The sequence below is a fragment of the Oncorhynchus mykiss genome, chromosome 12 (genome assembly GCF_013265735.2).
Source record: "Oncorhynchus mykiss isolate Arlee chromosome 12, USDA_OmykA_1.1, whole genome shotgun sequence".
Lineage (NCBI taxonomy): Eukaryota > Metazoa > Chordata > Actinopteri > Salmoniformes > Salmonidae > Oncorhynchus > Oncorhynchus mykiss.
In genome coordinates, this window is record NC_048576.1 from 11,762,615 (window position 1) to 11,778,012 (window position 15,398).

General features: G+C 46.1%; 1 protein-coding gene across 16 annotated transcripts in view; it reads right to left on the bottom strand.

The window, feature by feature from the left end:
• LOC110536968 (guanine nucleotide exchange factor subunit RIC1) overlaps nt 1-15,398 on the bottom strand; it is a 90,699-nt gene that overhangs the window by 10,880 nt on the left and 64,421 nt on the right. For all 16 annotated transcript variants that reach the window (XR_005034862.1, XR_005034861.1, XR_005034871.1 and 13 more), the window contains exons 15-24: nt 15,393-15,398; nt 14,803-14,892; nt 14,203-14,331; nt 13,871-14,035; nt 10,694-10,984; nt 9,250-9,393; nt 8,268-8,426; nt 7,800-7,936; nt 4,372-4,667; nt 3,882-4,100 (exon numbers count right to left, since the gene is read on the bottom strand). The exon at nt 15,393-15,398 is cut by the window's right edge and continues 133 nt beyond it. Coding sequence is in view for 5 of the 16 variants with exons in the window: in XM_036936923.1 (XP_036792818.1) it covers nt 3,882-4,100; nt 4,372-4,667; nt 7,800-7,936; nt 8,268-8,426; nt 9,250-9,393; nt 10,694-10,984; nt 13,871-14,035; nt 14,203-14,331; nt 14,803-14,892; nt 15,393-15,398 (1,636 nt within the window). In the remaining 11 variants the exon portion in view is untranslated. The remainder of the gene's footprint in view (nt 1-3,881; nt 4,101-4,371; nt 4,668-7,799; nt 7,937-8,267; nt 8,427-9,249; nt 9,394-10,693; nt 10,985-13,870; nt 14,036-14,202; nt 14,332-14,802; nt 14,893-15,392) is intronic.

Below are 15,398 nucleotides of genomic sequence, written 5' to 3' on the forward strand. Positions count from 1 at the left end.
ATAAAGGACAATCAAAATCAACTGGACTCCCCAATTACTGACCAGGAGCTCTATAAGACACTAAACTATTACTGACCAGGAGCTCTATAAGAAACTAAACTATTACTGACCAGGAGCTCTATAATAAACTAAACTATTACTGACCAGGAGCTCTATAAGACACTAAACTATTACTGACCAGGAGCTCTATAAGAAACTAAACTATTACTGACCAGGAGCTCTATAAGACACTAAACTATTACTGACCAGGAGCTCTATAAGAAACTAAACTATTACTGACCAGGAGCTCTATAAGACACTAAACTATTACTGACCAGGAGCTCTATAAGACACTAAACTATTACTGACCAGGAGCTCTATAAGAAACTAAACTATTACTGACCAGGAGCTCTATAAGAAACTAAACTATTACTGACCAGGAGCTCTATAAGACACTAAACTATTACTGACCAGGAGCTCTATAAGAAACTTCAGGCCCTCAAATATAAAAAAGCTTGCAGACCTGATGGCATCCTAAATGAGATGCTCAAACTCACTAGTGTTACATTTGCATTGGCTGTATTAAAACTGTTTAATTTGATCCTGAGTGTAGGTTGTTTCCCTAACATCTGGACTGGATTGGACATAACCCCAATCTTTAAGAACAGAGACAAAGTTGACCCTAATAATTAGAGGCATTTGTATTAACAGTAACCTGGGGAAGATTTTCTGTAGTATTATAAATGTAAGAGTTCTAAACTTCCTTAATAAGCACAATGTCTTGAGTAAAAGTCGAATTGGATTTATACCAAAACATCGCCCAACTGATCATATTTACACCCTACACACCCTGATAGATAAACATGTCCACCAAAATAATACCAAAATATACACTTGCTTTATCGACTTCCAAAAAGCATTTGATTCTATTTGGCATACAGGACTGTTCTACAAAGTTACTGAAAGTGTTGTAGGGGGTAAAACATGACATAATTAAATAAATGTATACTGGCAATACGTGCAGCATTCAAATTGGGAAGAAAACAACAGAATTCTTAAACCAAAGGCGGGGCCTTCGCCAGGGTTGCAATCTGAGCCCTGCAGTCTTCAATATTTACATCAACAAATTGGCCACTATTCTAGAAAAATCCTCAGCCCCTGGTGTTAGTCTCCACAATTTAGAGGATAAATGCCTGCTCTTCGCAGATGACCTATGCCTGCTGTCACCCACAGCACATGGCCTACAGCAGAGCCTGGACCTGCTGGAGCAGTACTGCCAGACCTGGGCCCTGGCAGTAAACCCCAAAAATACTAAAACAATGATTTTCCAGAGAAGATCCAGATCTCAGGGAATTAGACCAAAGTTGTCAATTGGTACAAAATAAATTGAGTACTGCACACCACTACAATAACATAGGTTTAAACATAAGCTCAACTGGACACCTTAATGAGGCAGTGAATGAACTGAGCGAGAAAGCACGCAGGGCATTCTACGCCATTAAACAAATTCAAATACCGATTAAAATTTGGCTAAAACAAATTGAATGAGTCATTGAAGCAATTGCACTTCATGGCAGCGAGGTGTGGGGTCCACTTGCAAAACAAGATTTCACCAAATGGGACAAACACCCCATTGAAACCCTGCATGCAGACTTCTGTAAGATTCTCTTACATGTCCAGAGGAAAACTACAAACAATGCATGCAGGGCAGAATTAGGCCAATGTCCACTAATAATAACTAAAAAAAAGAGCAATTAAGTTTTGGAAACATCTAAAATACAGTGACCCCCTCTCATATCATTACCAAGCCCTGCAATTCCAAGAGCTAAGCAAAGAAAAGTGTCCCCTCATCCAGCTGGTCCAGGGTCTGAGTTCACAAACCTGTTCTACTAACACACTGAAGCCTGGACCAGAACATCCAATCAATTAGAATAAAACTAATTACAACACAGTCAAAACGAACGAACGAGAGAGAGAGAGATACACAGACAGAGAGAGAGAGACAGAGATACAGAGAGAGAGAGAGAGAGATGCAGAATTCTGAAAAAATATCCTCAGTGTACAACGTAGAACACCAAATGATGCATGCAGAGCAGAATTAGGCCGATACCCACTAATTATCAAAATCCAGAAAAGAGCCATTAAATTCTATAACCAGCTAAAAGGAAGCTATTCCCAAACCTTCCACAACAAAGCCATCACCTACAGAGAGATGAACCTGGAGAAGAGTCCCCTAAGCAAGCTGGTCCTGGGGCTCTGTTCACAAACACAAACACACCCTACAGAGCCCCAGGACAGCAGCACAATTAGACCCAACCAAATCATGAGAAAAGAAAAAGATAATTACTTGACACATTGGAAAGAATTAACAAAAAAACAGCGCAAACTAGAATGCTATTTGGCCCTAAACAGAGAGTACACAGCGGCAGAATACCTGACCACTGTGACTGACCCACAATTAAGGAACGTTTTGACTATGTACAGACTTAGTGAGCATATCCTTGCTATTGAGAAAGGCCGCCGTAGGCAGACCTGACTCTCAAGAGAAGACAGTCTATGTGCACACTGCCCACAAAATGAGGTGGAAACTGAGCTGCACTTCCTAACCTCCTGCCAAATGTATGACCATATTAGAGACACATATTTCCCTCAGATTACACAGATCCAAAGAATTTGAAAACAAACCCGATTTTGATAAACGCCCATATCTACAGCTTCTATCTCAAGGCCATCAGACTGTTAAACAGCCACCACTAACATTGAGTGGCTGCTGCCAACACACTGACACTGACTCAACTCCAGCCACTTTAATAATGGGAATTGATGGGAAATGATGTAAATATATCACTAGCCACTTTAAACAATGCTACCTTATATAATGTTACTTACCCTACATTATTCATCTCATATGCATACGTATATACTGTACTCTATATCATCGACTGTATCCTTATGTAATACATGTATCACTAGCCACTTTAAACTATGCCACTTTGTTTACATACTCATCTCATTTGTACATACTGTACTCGATACCATCTACTGTATCTTGCCTATGCTGCTCTGTACCATCACTCATTCATATATCCTTATGTACATATTCTTTATCCCCTTACACTGTGTACAAGACAGTAGTTTTGGAATTGTTAGTTAGATTACTTGTTATTACTGCATTGTCGGAACTAGAAGCACAAGCATTTCGCTACACTCGCATTAACATCTGCTGACCATGTGTATGTGACAAATAAAATTTGATTTGATTTGATATACCAGTGTGACGTCACAGCAGCAAGATGTGTGACCTGTTGCCACAAGGGCAACCAGTGAAGAACAAACACCATTGTAAATAAAACCAATATTTATGTTTATTTATTTTCCCTTGTGTACCCTTAACCATTTGCACATCGTTACAACACTGTATATATTTATGACATTTGTAATGTCTTTATTCTTTTGGAACTTGTTTTTTTTCACTTTTGTTTATTATCTACTTCACTTGCTTTGGCAATGTAAACTTATGTTTCCCATGCCAATAAAGCCCCTTGAATTGAGAGCGCGAGGGAGAGAGAGGTAGAGCGCGAGGGAGAGAGAGGTAGAGCGCGAGGGAGAGAGAGGTAGAGCGCGAGGGAGAGAGAGGTAGAGCGCGAGGGAGAGAGAGGTAGAGCGCGAGGGAGAGAGAGGTAGAGCGCGAGCGAGGTAGAGCGCGAGCGAGGTAGAGCGCGAGCGAGGTAGAGCGCGAGCGAGGTAGAGCGCGAGCGAGGTAGAGAGAGGTAAAGCGCGAGGGAGGGAGAAATCGAGCGAGAAAGAGAGGTTGGTAGAGGGAGAGGTAGGTAGAGAGTTCTGACTACATCTCAGTGAAAGAGAGTCTCAGCTGTTCCTATCTTCTCATGAAGACTACTTACTTTTGTTGGTTAGTGGAGAGAGGAAGGCCTCCTGTGTCTGTGGCCCCCCGTGGGACAAGGCAGTGTCCATCTCTGTAGGCTCTGTAGGTCCAAGAGCCCCCAGCCTGTCTAGCCAAGTGTGGTTGCTGTTGCGTGCTGCGGCCTGTGGGGGCACTGTGTCCATGTCACTGTTCAACAGGCTGTCTGCTGACTGGGACTTCAGTAGATGCTGGCTCAGCACTAGAGGGAGGGAGGGAGGAACAAACAGGGTCAGATTTAATTGAATGATAAAAATAACACTTAACTAAACAAATACGACTTGAGAAAAAAATGCACTCGGTCACGAAGTTTGCATCAAACACACCCAATGAGTCAGAGGGTGAGGGGGACAGTCATCGCTGAGGACAAAAATACATTGAAAACACAGACGGACAGAGCCCCTGCAGCACCAGCAGTCACACACACACACACACACACACACACACACACACACACACACACACACACACACCTGTCCTGCGGTGTCCGTTCTTGAAAGGCGAGCTGATGGAGCCGGCTGGGGTGACAGGAAACGGCCACAGGAAGTCCTTGTGGAGACACTTCAGCGCCATGACAAAATCATCAACCCGCGCCACCCGCGTGCGCTCGTGGCACAGCCAGCCAATCAGCTCGAAGCCCAGCTGGGCAGAGAAACAACCCAGCTCTTTTAGTCTGACGTGCTCAAGGAGGTGGCGGGCATGACGCCTCAACATCATGTCTATGTACATGTTCTCTGCACAGTCACTGTCCTTAGACCACCTCTCAGACCTAGAGGAGGAGGGAGAGATGTGTTATCGCTATGAGGAGAAAGGCCTATAGTACATACACTGCTTTACCAGAGTTGGGCTCAATTCCATCCAACTTTCAGTCAGTCCAGGAAGTGATTGAACTTTAATGAGCAGACAGGAATAAAAAATACAAAAAAAATGGAACTGACCAACTCCGTGGGGTCAGTGTACTGAGCCCAGAAATGATTGGGAAGAGGACAATCCCTCTCAGTACACATTAGATCAGCCTTTCTGACAGTATGGGTCACAACATGTCAGAGTATATTTATAATTATTTAATTGATTACTGGAATTGATTTGGCCAAGTGCAACAGAGCTCTCTGCTTAGCTGCGGCGCCGCCATGGAACAGCGGCGCCAGTTTGGAACAGTGGCGCCGGTTTGGAACAGAGGCGCCGGTTTGGAACAGCGGCGCCAGTTTGGAACAGCGGCGCCAGTTTGGAACAGCGGCGCCAGTTTGGAACAGCGGCGCCAGTTTGGAACAGAGGCGCCGGTTTGGAACAGCGGCGCCGGTTTGGAACAGCGGCGCCAGTTTGGAACAGCGGCGCCGGTTTGGAACAGCGGCGCCGGTTTGGAACAGAGGCGCCGGTTTGGAACAGTGGCGCCAGTTTGGAACAGAGGCGCCGGTTTGGAACAGAGGCGCCAGTTTGGAACAGAGGCGCCGGTTTGGAACAGAGGCGCCGGTTTGGAACAGAGGCGCCGGTTTGGAACAGAGGCGCCGGTTTGGAACAGCGGCGCCAGTTTGGAACAGCGGCGCCAGTTTGGAACAGAGGCGCCAGTTTGGAACAGCGGCGCCGGTTTGGAACAGCGGCGCCGGTTTGGAACAGCGGCGCCGGTTTGGAACAGCGGCGCCGGTTTGGAACAGAGGCGCCGGTTTGGAACAGCGGCGCCAGTTTGGAACAGCGGCGCCAGTTTGGAACAGCGGCGCCAGTTTGGAACAGCGGCGCCAGTTTGGAACAGAGGCGCCAGTTTGGAACAGCGGCGCCAGTTTGGAACAGCGGCGCCAGTTTGGAACAGAGGCGCCAGTTTGGAACAGCGGCGCCGGTTTGGAACAGCGGCGCCGGTTTGGAACAGAGGCGCCGGTTTGGAACAGCGGCGCCGGTTTGGAACAGAGGCGCCGGTTTGGAACAGAGGCGCCGGTTTGGAACAGAGGCGCCGGTTTGGAACAGCGGCGCCGGTTTGGAACAGAGGCGCCGGTTTGGAACAGAGGCGCCGGTTTGGAACAGCGGCGCCAGTTTGGAACAGCGGCGCCAGTTTGGAACAGCGGCGCCAGTTTGGAACAGAGGCGCCAGTTTGGAACAGCGGCGCCAGTTTGGAACAGCGGCGCCAGTTTGGAACAGAGGCGCCAGTTTGGAACAGCGGCGCCAGTTTGGAACAGCGGCGCCGGTTTGGAACAGAGGCGCCAGTTTGGAACAGCGGCGCCAGTTTGGAACAGCGGCGCCAGTTTGGAACAGAGGCGCCAGTTTGGAACAGCGGCGCCAGTTTGGAACAGCGGCGCCAGTTTGGAACAGAGGCGCCAGTTTGGAACAGCGGCGCCGGTTTGGAACAGCGGCGCCGGTTTGGAACAGAGGCGCCGGTTTGGAACAGCGGCGCCGGTTTGGAACAGAGGCGCCGGTTTGGAACAGAGGCGCCGGTTTGGAACAGAGGCGCCGGTTTGGAACAGCGGCGCCGGTTTGGAACAGAGGCGCCGGTTTGGAACAGAGGCGCCGGTTTGGAACAGCGGCGCCAGTTTGGAACAGCGGCGCCAGTTTGGAACAGCGGCGCCAGTTTGGAACAGAGGCGCCAGTTTGGAACAGCGGCGCCAGTTTGGAACAGCGGCGCCAGTTTGGAACAGAGGCGCCAGTTTGGAACAGCGGCGCCAGTTTGGAACAGCGGCGCCGGTTTGGAACAGAGGCGCCGGTTTGGAACAGAGGCGCCGGTTTGGAACAGAGGCGCCGGTTTGGAACAGAGGCGCCGGTTTGGAACAGAGGCGCCGGTTTGGAACAGAGGCGCCGGTTTGGAACAGAGGCGCCGGTTTGGAACAGAGGCGCCGGTTTGGAACAGCGGCGCCGGTTTGGAACAGAGGCGCCGGTTTGGAACAGAGGCGCCGGTTTGGAACAGAGGCGCCGGTTTGGAACAGAGGCGCCGGTTTGGAACAGAGGCGCCGGTTTGGAACAGAGGCGCCGGTTTGGAACAGAGGCGCCGGTTTGGAACAGCGGCGCCAGTGGGAGGAAGATGCGTGTTGCTGCAGCAGTGGCATTCAGCAGCAGATGAGCCGTCATCATTCTCACTCACCGCTGTCATCAAATGGACTCAAGCTGGCCACCAGTTCTGACTGAGCTCAATCGTCATGAAACGCAAATACAACAATTTGTTTCTCTCGCTTGGATTCATACAAACTTTGTGAAATAACGAGGAGCGCCATCAATGTGCTTTGCTTAGTAATGAGTCTCAAAACGAACAAATTAAAACAACTAAAAATCCACAGCATGACGGTAAACAGAACAGGGCCGAAAGTTTCAGGAAACAGTGCTTCGACAGTGGAAAAGTCAGTCAGCTAGCAAGACGTTGTAATTTAGCAGGTGATAAGCATCAATAAGGGAGTACTCTCTCTCATAGTATATGTGAGTTTCTCTTTCAAACAATCCCCTGGCCTTGCACACAGCTAATAGCTAGCTAGCTAACGTTAGCCAAAGCAAGCTAGCTCATTACTGATAGTTCAGTACAGAATAAGGTATCAGGCCTACTGTACATCTTACTGTAGAAATGATTGTTGAAAACAAGTCTAGGTTGGAACTGTTGCTGTTAAAATAGAAGTAATCAGTTTCATTCTGAACTGGAATAAACTGATTGATGTTTTTTTGAAAGAGTTCTGGGTTGCTCATCTACAGCAGGAAGTGGTCTCCTGCCTGACTGAGAAAGCAGTAGTTCTGATCTAGTTTGCGAGTCAGGGTTCCTAACTCTGGCATACTTTAAAAACAAGTACAGAAACAGACTCCATGCTGAGCATGACTTCACTGTTGCACTGTAAAAAAAAACTGAGCCCAGAATAGACAAGCTTGTTGAAAAACAAAAGCTGCCTTTGGATCATATGATTACTAAAGAGAGATGTCAAATAAAGTGTGTGTGGCGTACCCCTTAGCAGAGGGCCCAGAGGGCATGCTGAAGGTCTTCTGTAGGTTAAACTTCCCAGCAGCGATGCTGTCAGCTGACTGAGACAGACTGATGCTGCGATTCCTGAAGAACTCAAAACCTCCCGTCGAACTGGGTTCCTGTTGAGAAGACAGATCATTATCAGCGAGGAAACTCATCCAGTAAGCCTCTGACACGGCAGGGTTTCTGCACAAATGTAAATGCACCATATAGCCAGTTATGGGTATCTATATCCAATTATACAGAGGTGGAGGCAGTAGCCCAATAGCAGTCTTTAATTTATACAGTGTTTTTAGACCATCTCAACCATTACCCCATAGATAACACCAAAGCATTAAGAGGTTTAGCTCTAACATTACATGTCAGAATGTGTGACAAACACAGAATGAGAGAGAAGAGTAGAGAGAGGTAGAAGACAGAAAGAGATTATGAATTTGTTCCTTCCTGTACCTGAGTGGTTGGTGTTGGGGGTGGGGTCTCCATCTCTCCAGAGCCAATGGCCTTGAGGAATCGGATCATGTGACGACAGAGGTCCCACTTGCCCTGCTCCAGAGCCGTGTTGAAGAGTAGCGTAGCGTGTTGCCTGCTCACTGCTGGAACCTCCATGTTCTGAGGACAACAGTCACATTATCAATACAAGCCTTTTAACTACTTAACCCTGGCTCCATCCCTAACCTTAACCCTGGCTCCATCCCTAACCTTAACCCTGGCTCCATCCCCAACCTTAACCCTGGCTCCATCCCTAACCTTAACCCTGGCTCCATCCCTAACCTTAACCCTGGCTCCATCCCTAACCTTAACCCTGGCTCCATCCCTAACCCTGGCTCCATCCCTAACCCTGGCTCCATCCCTAACCCTGGCTCCATCCCTAACCTTAACCCTGGCTCCATCCCTAACCTTAACCCTGGCTCCATCCCTAACCTTAACCCTGGCTCCATCCCTAACCTTAACCCTGGCTCCATCCCTAACCTTAACCCTGGCTCCATCCCTAACCTTAACCCTGGCTCCATCCCTAACCTTAACCCTGGCTCCATCCCTAACCTTAACCCTGGCTCCATCCCTAACCCTGGCTCCATCCCTAACCCTGGCTCCATCCCTAACCTTAACCCTGGCTCCATCCCTAACCTTAACCCTGGCTCCATCCCTAACCTTAACCCTGGCTCCATCCCTAACCTTAACCCTGGCTCCATCCCTAACCTTAACCCTGGCTCCATCCCTAACCTTAACCCTGGCTCCATCCCTAACCTTAACCCTGGCTCCATCCCTAACCTTAACCCTGGCTCCATCCCTAACCGTAACCCTGGCTCCATCCCTAACCGTAACCTTAACCCTGTCCCCAACCTCGACTCCAACCGTAACCCCAATACCAGTCACATTTCTAAATAAATGTTTGCCTCTGGTAATTAGGATGAGACAGTATGAGTATGTTAACCTGCAGTATAATGAGATAGGATGCAGCGGTGTCCAGGTCCTGGGCCATCAGACATTCCTCAAACAGATCCTTGGGGTTGCCCACGGCAGCAAACAGGTAGTTCCACAGGGCAAACTCTGTCTTCCTGGCGCAGTGCACGATGGTCTGGAGCAGAAACACACAGGCGCAGCGACATTAGACACACAGTCACTATATAGTGCACTACTTCTAACCAGAGCTCTATTGGCCCAGAGTAGCTGCTGCTTTACCAGTAGCTAAATGGGGATACTAATAAAATACTACAAGCCCTATGAGCCCAGGTCAAAACTAGTGACAGGATCAGTGATGTAAAGTACTTAAGTAAAAATACTTGAAAGTACTACTTAAGTAGTTTTTTAGGGTATCTGTACTTGACTATTTATATTTTGGCCAACTTTTACTTCACTACATTCCTAAAGAAAATTACGTACTTTTTACTCCATACATTTTCCCTGATACCCAAAAGTATTCATTACATTTTCAATGCTTAGCAGGACAGGAAAATGGTCCAATTCACACACTTATCAAGATATCTTTTATAAATGTCTGAGTGTTGGTGTGTGCACCTGGCTATCTGTAAGTAATGTCTGAGTGTTGGTGTGTGCACCTGGCTATCTGTACATTTTTTAAAAACAAGAAAATGGTGCCGTCTGCTTTGCTTAATATAAGGAATTTGAAATGATTTATACTTTTACTTTTGTTATATTTAGAACCAAATACTTTACCTCAAGTATTATTTTACTGGGTGACTTCCACTTTTACTTGAGTAACTTTTACTAAAGTATGACAACTACTAAACGTTTACTAAAGTATGACAATTACTAAACTTTTACTAAAGTATGATTGGGTACTTCTTCCACCACTGGATAGGATGCTAATGGGGATCCTGATAAAACACTATGAGCCCAGGTCAGACTACTGTACACAAGATCAGTAATTACCATGACCTTGAATGTCCTAGACTAGGAAACAACATTCAGCAGCTCACAGATCACTGCATCTCTACATAGCCCACCTCTACATAGCCCACCCCCATATTGTTAATTAATTATTTATTTTTGCTCCTTTGCACCCCAGTATCTCTACTTGCACATGAATCTTCTACACATCTATCAGTCCAGTGTTTAATTGCTAAATTATAATTATTTTGCCACTACGGCCTATTTATTGCCTTACCTCCCTAATCTTACTACATTTACACACACTGTATATACACTTTTCTACTGTATTATTGACTGTACGTTTGTTTACTCAATGTTCACTCTGTTGTTGTTTGTGTCGCACTGTTTTGCTTTATCTTGGCCAGGTCGCAGTTGTAGATGAGAACTTGTTCTCAACTGGCCTACCTGGTTAAATAAAGGTGAAATATATATATATATATTTTTTTTTTTATGAACCACTTGATCAACGTCTCCCTCTCTGTTACCTGGAGGAACAGGGGGAACTCTGTGATGAACTTGGCCACGGTGGGTAGCAGCGGGTCAGGGATGGGCTCCCGGGAGGTGGCCTCCTCCTCCAGCACCACGTGGACCATGAGCTCCATGACGTGGGGGAAGTAGGGGAGCGCTGCGCAGGACTGGGCCAGGAGAAGGGCCTGCTCCCCCAGGTTACGGACCAGGAGTTGCCTCAGGATGTGGTGGAGGTAGATCTGGGAAGTCCTCTCCACTGTGCAGTAAGGGAACAACCCCTCTAGGGACTCCCGGCCCTCTCTGGGACCCTGTAGAAAATACACAAAAAACACAACATTTTTGTATCTTATTTTCTACTAATTTAACCTTCACAGGCTACTACTATTATTTATCTCTTAACCTCGTCTGCCCACTGTCTCGCTTTCCCTCAAATAAAGGGAACATAGCTAGAACAATTGTTTCAGATCTCTCTGACAAATGCCTTGACCACTATGCTCCTCCTACACCAAGCCCACAACAATGGCTAGGAAAGAGCAGATGCTGTGTGTGGGGGGGAGACTACTGCTGCTGTAGCTGCTGCTACAACAACTTCAGTCCTCCCTACCTGCAGGCCGTCATAGAACACAGTCTCATTAGCAGTGTTGTCAACTAATTTTCAGGGGAAGTTGCTCAAGGCAGGTTGAGTTGTTGCTAAAAGTTGCTAAATGACGTTGTGATGTCATTGCGTGATGACGTCATTACGTAGAATACACAATAACGTTACTCAAATTGGACTGGCCATCTCGGCAAAAAATATGATTTGACATTTGTTAGTTTAGATTAGTTTGTTTATTATCACATATTTTTATTTGTAAAAGTAATAAACACATCTTATATGATCAGATATTTTTAAGCACATTGAACAATTACATTTTATATATTTTCTTTTTAACTAGTAAACCTACACATTCTGAACAATTAGTTTTAAGCAGTGTATTGGAAGTTAATTAACAACTGATCAATAATTATAGGTACAAGCTAATAACAAGGTATATGCACTCTTATTGAACAAGCAACTTAACTGAAATAATGTGCACTAGGCATCTCTCTCCAGCTCTCTCCAGGTTGTTGTGCTGCTTGGCTGGTTAGCTGCTCAATGGTTTCCTCCAGATATTGCCACTGTGTTCTCGCTCACACTGCAGTGCACACTGCCACCATCAGCTGTGCGTCTCTGCCAGTTCCAGAAAGTCCACTCCTTGTATACGTACTTTAATATGATGAATCATAGATCGGCAAGGAAATCCTCTTCATCTTCACTGTCCAACTGCATTGTCACGGAGCTGGAACCAGCAGTAGAGGATGGAGTGGCCTTAAAGCTGCATGCTGCTGTGGTGCCAAACTGCTGCAGAACTTCACCTGGTAGTTTATGCTGGTAACAGGTATCACCAGCCAGCTTCAGTCCACACCGCACCAGGAGTAGGGAGTTGAGAGCGTGCAGTGACATTCTATTTCTTAACTTTGACTTGACCATACTCATTTGGCTGAACAGCCGTTCAACCTCCGCATTTGAGTGTGGCAAGGAGAGGGCAGCGAGTGCAGCTTTGCACAGTTCTTCAAATGGATTTGACCCGGAAGAGTCCGTGTAGTTATTCACTTCACTCCAAAACTCGACTGTATTTTCAGTTGAGTCCCACCTAAACAGATGGATGTTTCTCCATTGGGGAAACAATTGTATAATTTTGTTTTGGGGGCTGGTATCCCAGTAGCTCAGCAACTTCAATCATTTCAGTGGTGCCTTTATAGTGCTTTAGGGTTTCCTTAACACTGAACAAGGCCATGTTTCACAAGACTTCAAGGTTGTCTGGGAGCCTTGCTTGCAGCTCCTTGCTTAAAGCAAAAATGTAGTTGATGCACCGTCTCCGAATGGCCTTTTTGTCCTCTGGCACAAGACTGAGTTGGTACACCGTGCTCTCGAAAAGGTACCCCAGGTACGGTGATGGACAGATGTACACTCCTTTATATGCCTCGTACCATTTAGGGGAAATCAAAAACCAGTTGTAAGTTTCCCTGATTAAGTACTCAACACTTCTAGGGATGGTTTCCCTGATTAAGTACTCAACACTTCTAGGGATGGTTTCCCTGATTAAGTACTCAACACTCCTAGGGATGGTTTCCCTGATTAAGTACTCAACACTCCTAGGGATGGTTTCCCTGATTAAGTACTCAACACTCCTAGGGATGGTTTCCCTGATTAAGTACTCAACACTCCTAGGGATGGTTTCTTTGGATGCTGCACTGACTACCAATTGTAAAGAATGACACAGCGGATGGCACACACAGCGGATGGCACACACAGCGGATGGCACACACAGCGGATGGCACACACAGCGGATGGCACACACAGCGGATGGCACACACAGCGGATGGCACACACAGCGGATGGCACACACAGCGGATGGCACACACAGCGGATGGCACACACAGCGGAAGAGTAGAAAATTGGGAAATGCACATTCTTCCTTTAAAATCTTGTGCGCCCCGTTGTTCACTGTGGTAGTGTAGACGGTGTTACAGGGTTGTACGGTTTGGATTGATTTATATGCTTTGCTGTAGCATGATGTTTTTTGATGTCATACATTGTTGCAAGCATATCTGATTTGCAGTACGCACAGTATGTCCGTCAATCATCCCCAATTACTGGCTTTAGCCACCCTTTAAATTCAGGTACAGACTCACACTCTTTTCTGTACTTCTGGCTGTACAATTGTGATTGAGACATGTGGATTGATTTTGTAAGTTCTGTTCAAGATCAAACATTCGTGAGCAACTATATTCATTGGGTTTGGCTCGTCGAAGCCGTACTACTGCTGACGCAATCAGCCAACAATGGTTTGCAATTTGCTGAAATTGTTGCTGGCCTGACACAGGAATGTGTTGTGACTGTGTGTGACAGAGAAAATCGTTTTTGTGTCATTTAGAGGGAAATTGCATTTTAGAGTTTGAGTCACTTTTCAAAAGTTGCTAAAAGTTCCAAACACATTTGTAAAAGTAGCTAAATTTGTTGCTAGGTGCTGTTTGAAAAAAAAAGTTGCCGGGGAAGTCTTAAAAGTAGCTAAATTTAGCAACAAAATTGCTAAGTTGGCATCACTGCTCATTAGATGCACCCAGCGCCCCAGGGAACGCTCCTACTATAATAATAGAATACTCCTCTCTACCTGCAGGCTGTCATAGACCACAGTCTCGTTGGAAGCTCCCAGAACCAGAGCATCTTCAAACAGCACAGCCAGGGGGTAGATGTTGATGTGGAAGGGCAGCATGATGCGGCGGGACAGGAAGGAGTGGGGCTTACGATGATCACGAGGGAACAGGGGGAGCCACACCTTCAGATAACAGAACATAAGACAAGGAAACAGGTTTGTCAAATCATTACAGCCAGCAACAGTCACAAAAGACAACGTCTAGTTGAGTTAATTTATTTGGCCATTCACAGACAACAACAAGACACACTAATCCACAACAGAAGTAGTAAAAACAGATAGCAGTATACCTTCATCCCAGCCTCTCCACACGACAGCCACAGAGCCTCCAGTAGGTGGCGCTTCTTCCTGTTACTACGACACGTCGTCCACACATTCTCTACATACTGGGCCAGAACCACTGGAGGACAGAACGGTAGCTGGAGGGAGAGAGAACGTTAAAACACCATAACAACCTCTCTCACACACACACACTACAATATATAACGTACCCTGTATGATACCAATGAATGAATCAATAATGAAGTGAGCGGTTGCTGGGTGTAATGATTCCATTCTAATGTCAGATAAATTATAACACATTGTGATATTGTTGTATGGTGGTATTGAACATGTTGTCTTGTGGTGGTGTAGAGATGTTATATGATGTACTGTTTTATCTTTAGCTCATTCAGTACAAACAGAGTTCACTGTTTTATATGTAATTTGGTGTGTTTGGACCCCAGGAAGAGGAGCAGCTGCCCTGGCAGGAACTAATGGGGATCCATAATCAAATACTAGGGGGAAGGCTTTGGGTCAATTACATTTCAACTCAGGAAGTACACTTGACTGAATTGAAATGGAATTGACCCCAACCCTGCTAGGAGGTGGATAGAGAATGTGGCCGGAACCTTCTCCTGTAGCTGGGGTCCAGAACGGTCTCTCTGTAGCATGATGAGCTGGCCTGCCAGGTTCAGTATGATGCTGTCTGCCATACAGGCCTGTCACGGGCACAGAGGGACACACAAACATGAACACATTTACATATTTTAGCTGTTATCCAGAGCGACTCGGTACATAAACTCAGCAAAAAAAAAAAAAAAAACATCCCTTTTCAGGACCCTGTCTTTCAAAGATAATACGTAAACATCCAAATAACTTCACAGATCTGTCTGTCAGGGTACACACATTGTAAAGAGTTTAAACACTGTTTTCCATGCTTGTTCAATGAACCATAAAGAATTCATGAACATGCACCTGTGGACAGTCGTTAAGACACTAACAGCTTACAGACGGTAGGCAATTAAGGTCACAGTTATGAAAACTTACGACACTAAAGAGGCCTTTCTACTGACTCTGTAAAAACACCAAAAGAAAGATGAGTGTGATGCCAGTCTATGGGGGTACGGAGGGAAAGGTGTATTAATTCCTACCTGCTGTAGGGCTCTGATGCCGGTCTCTGGGGGTATGGAGATGAGGTTGTGTGTGTGTGTGTATGTACCTGCTG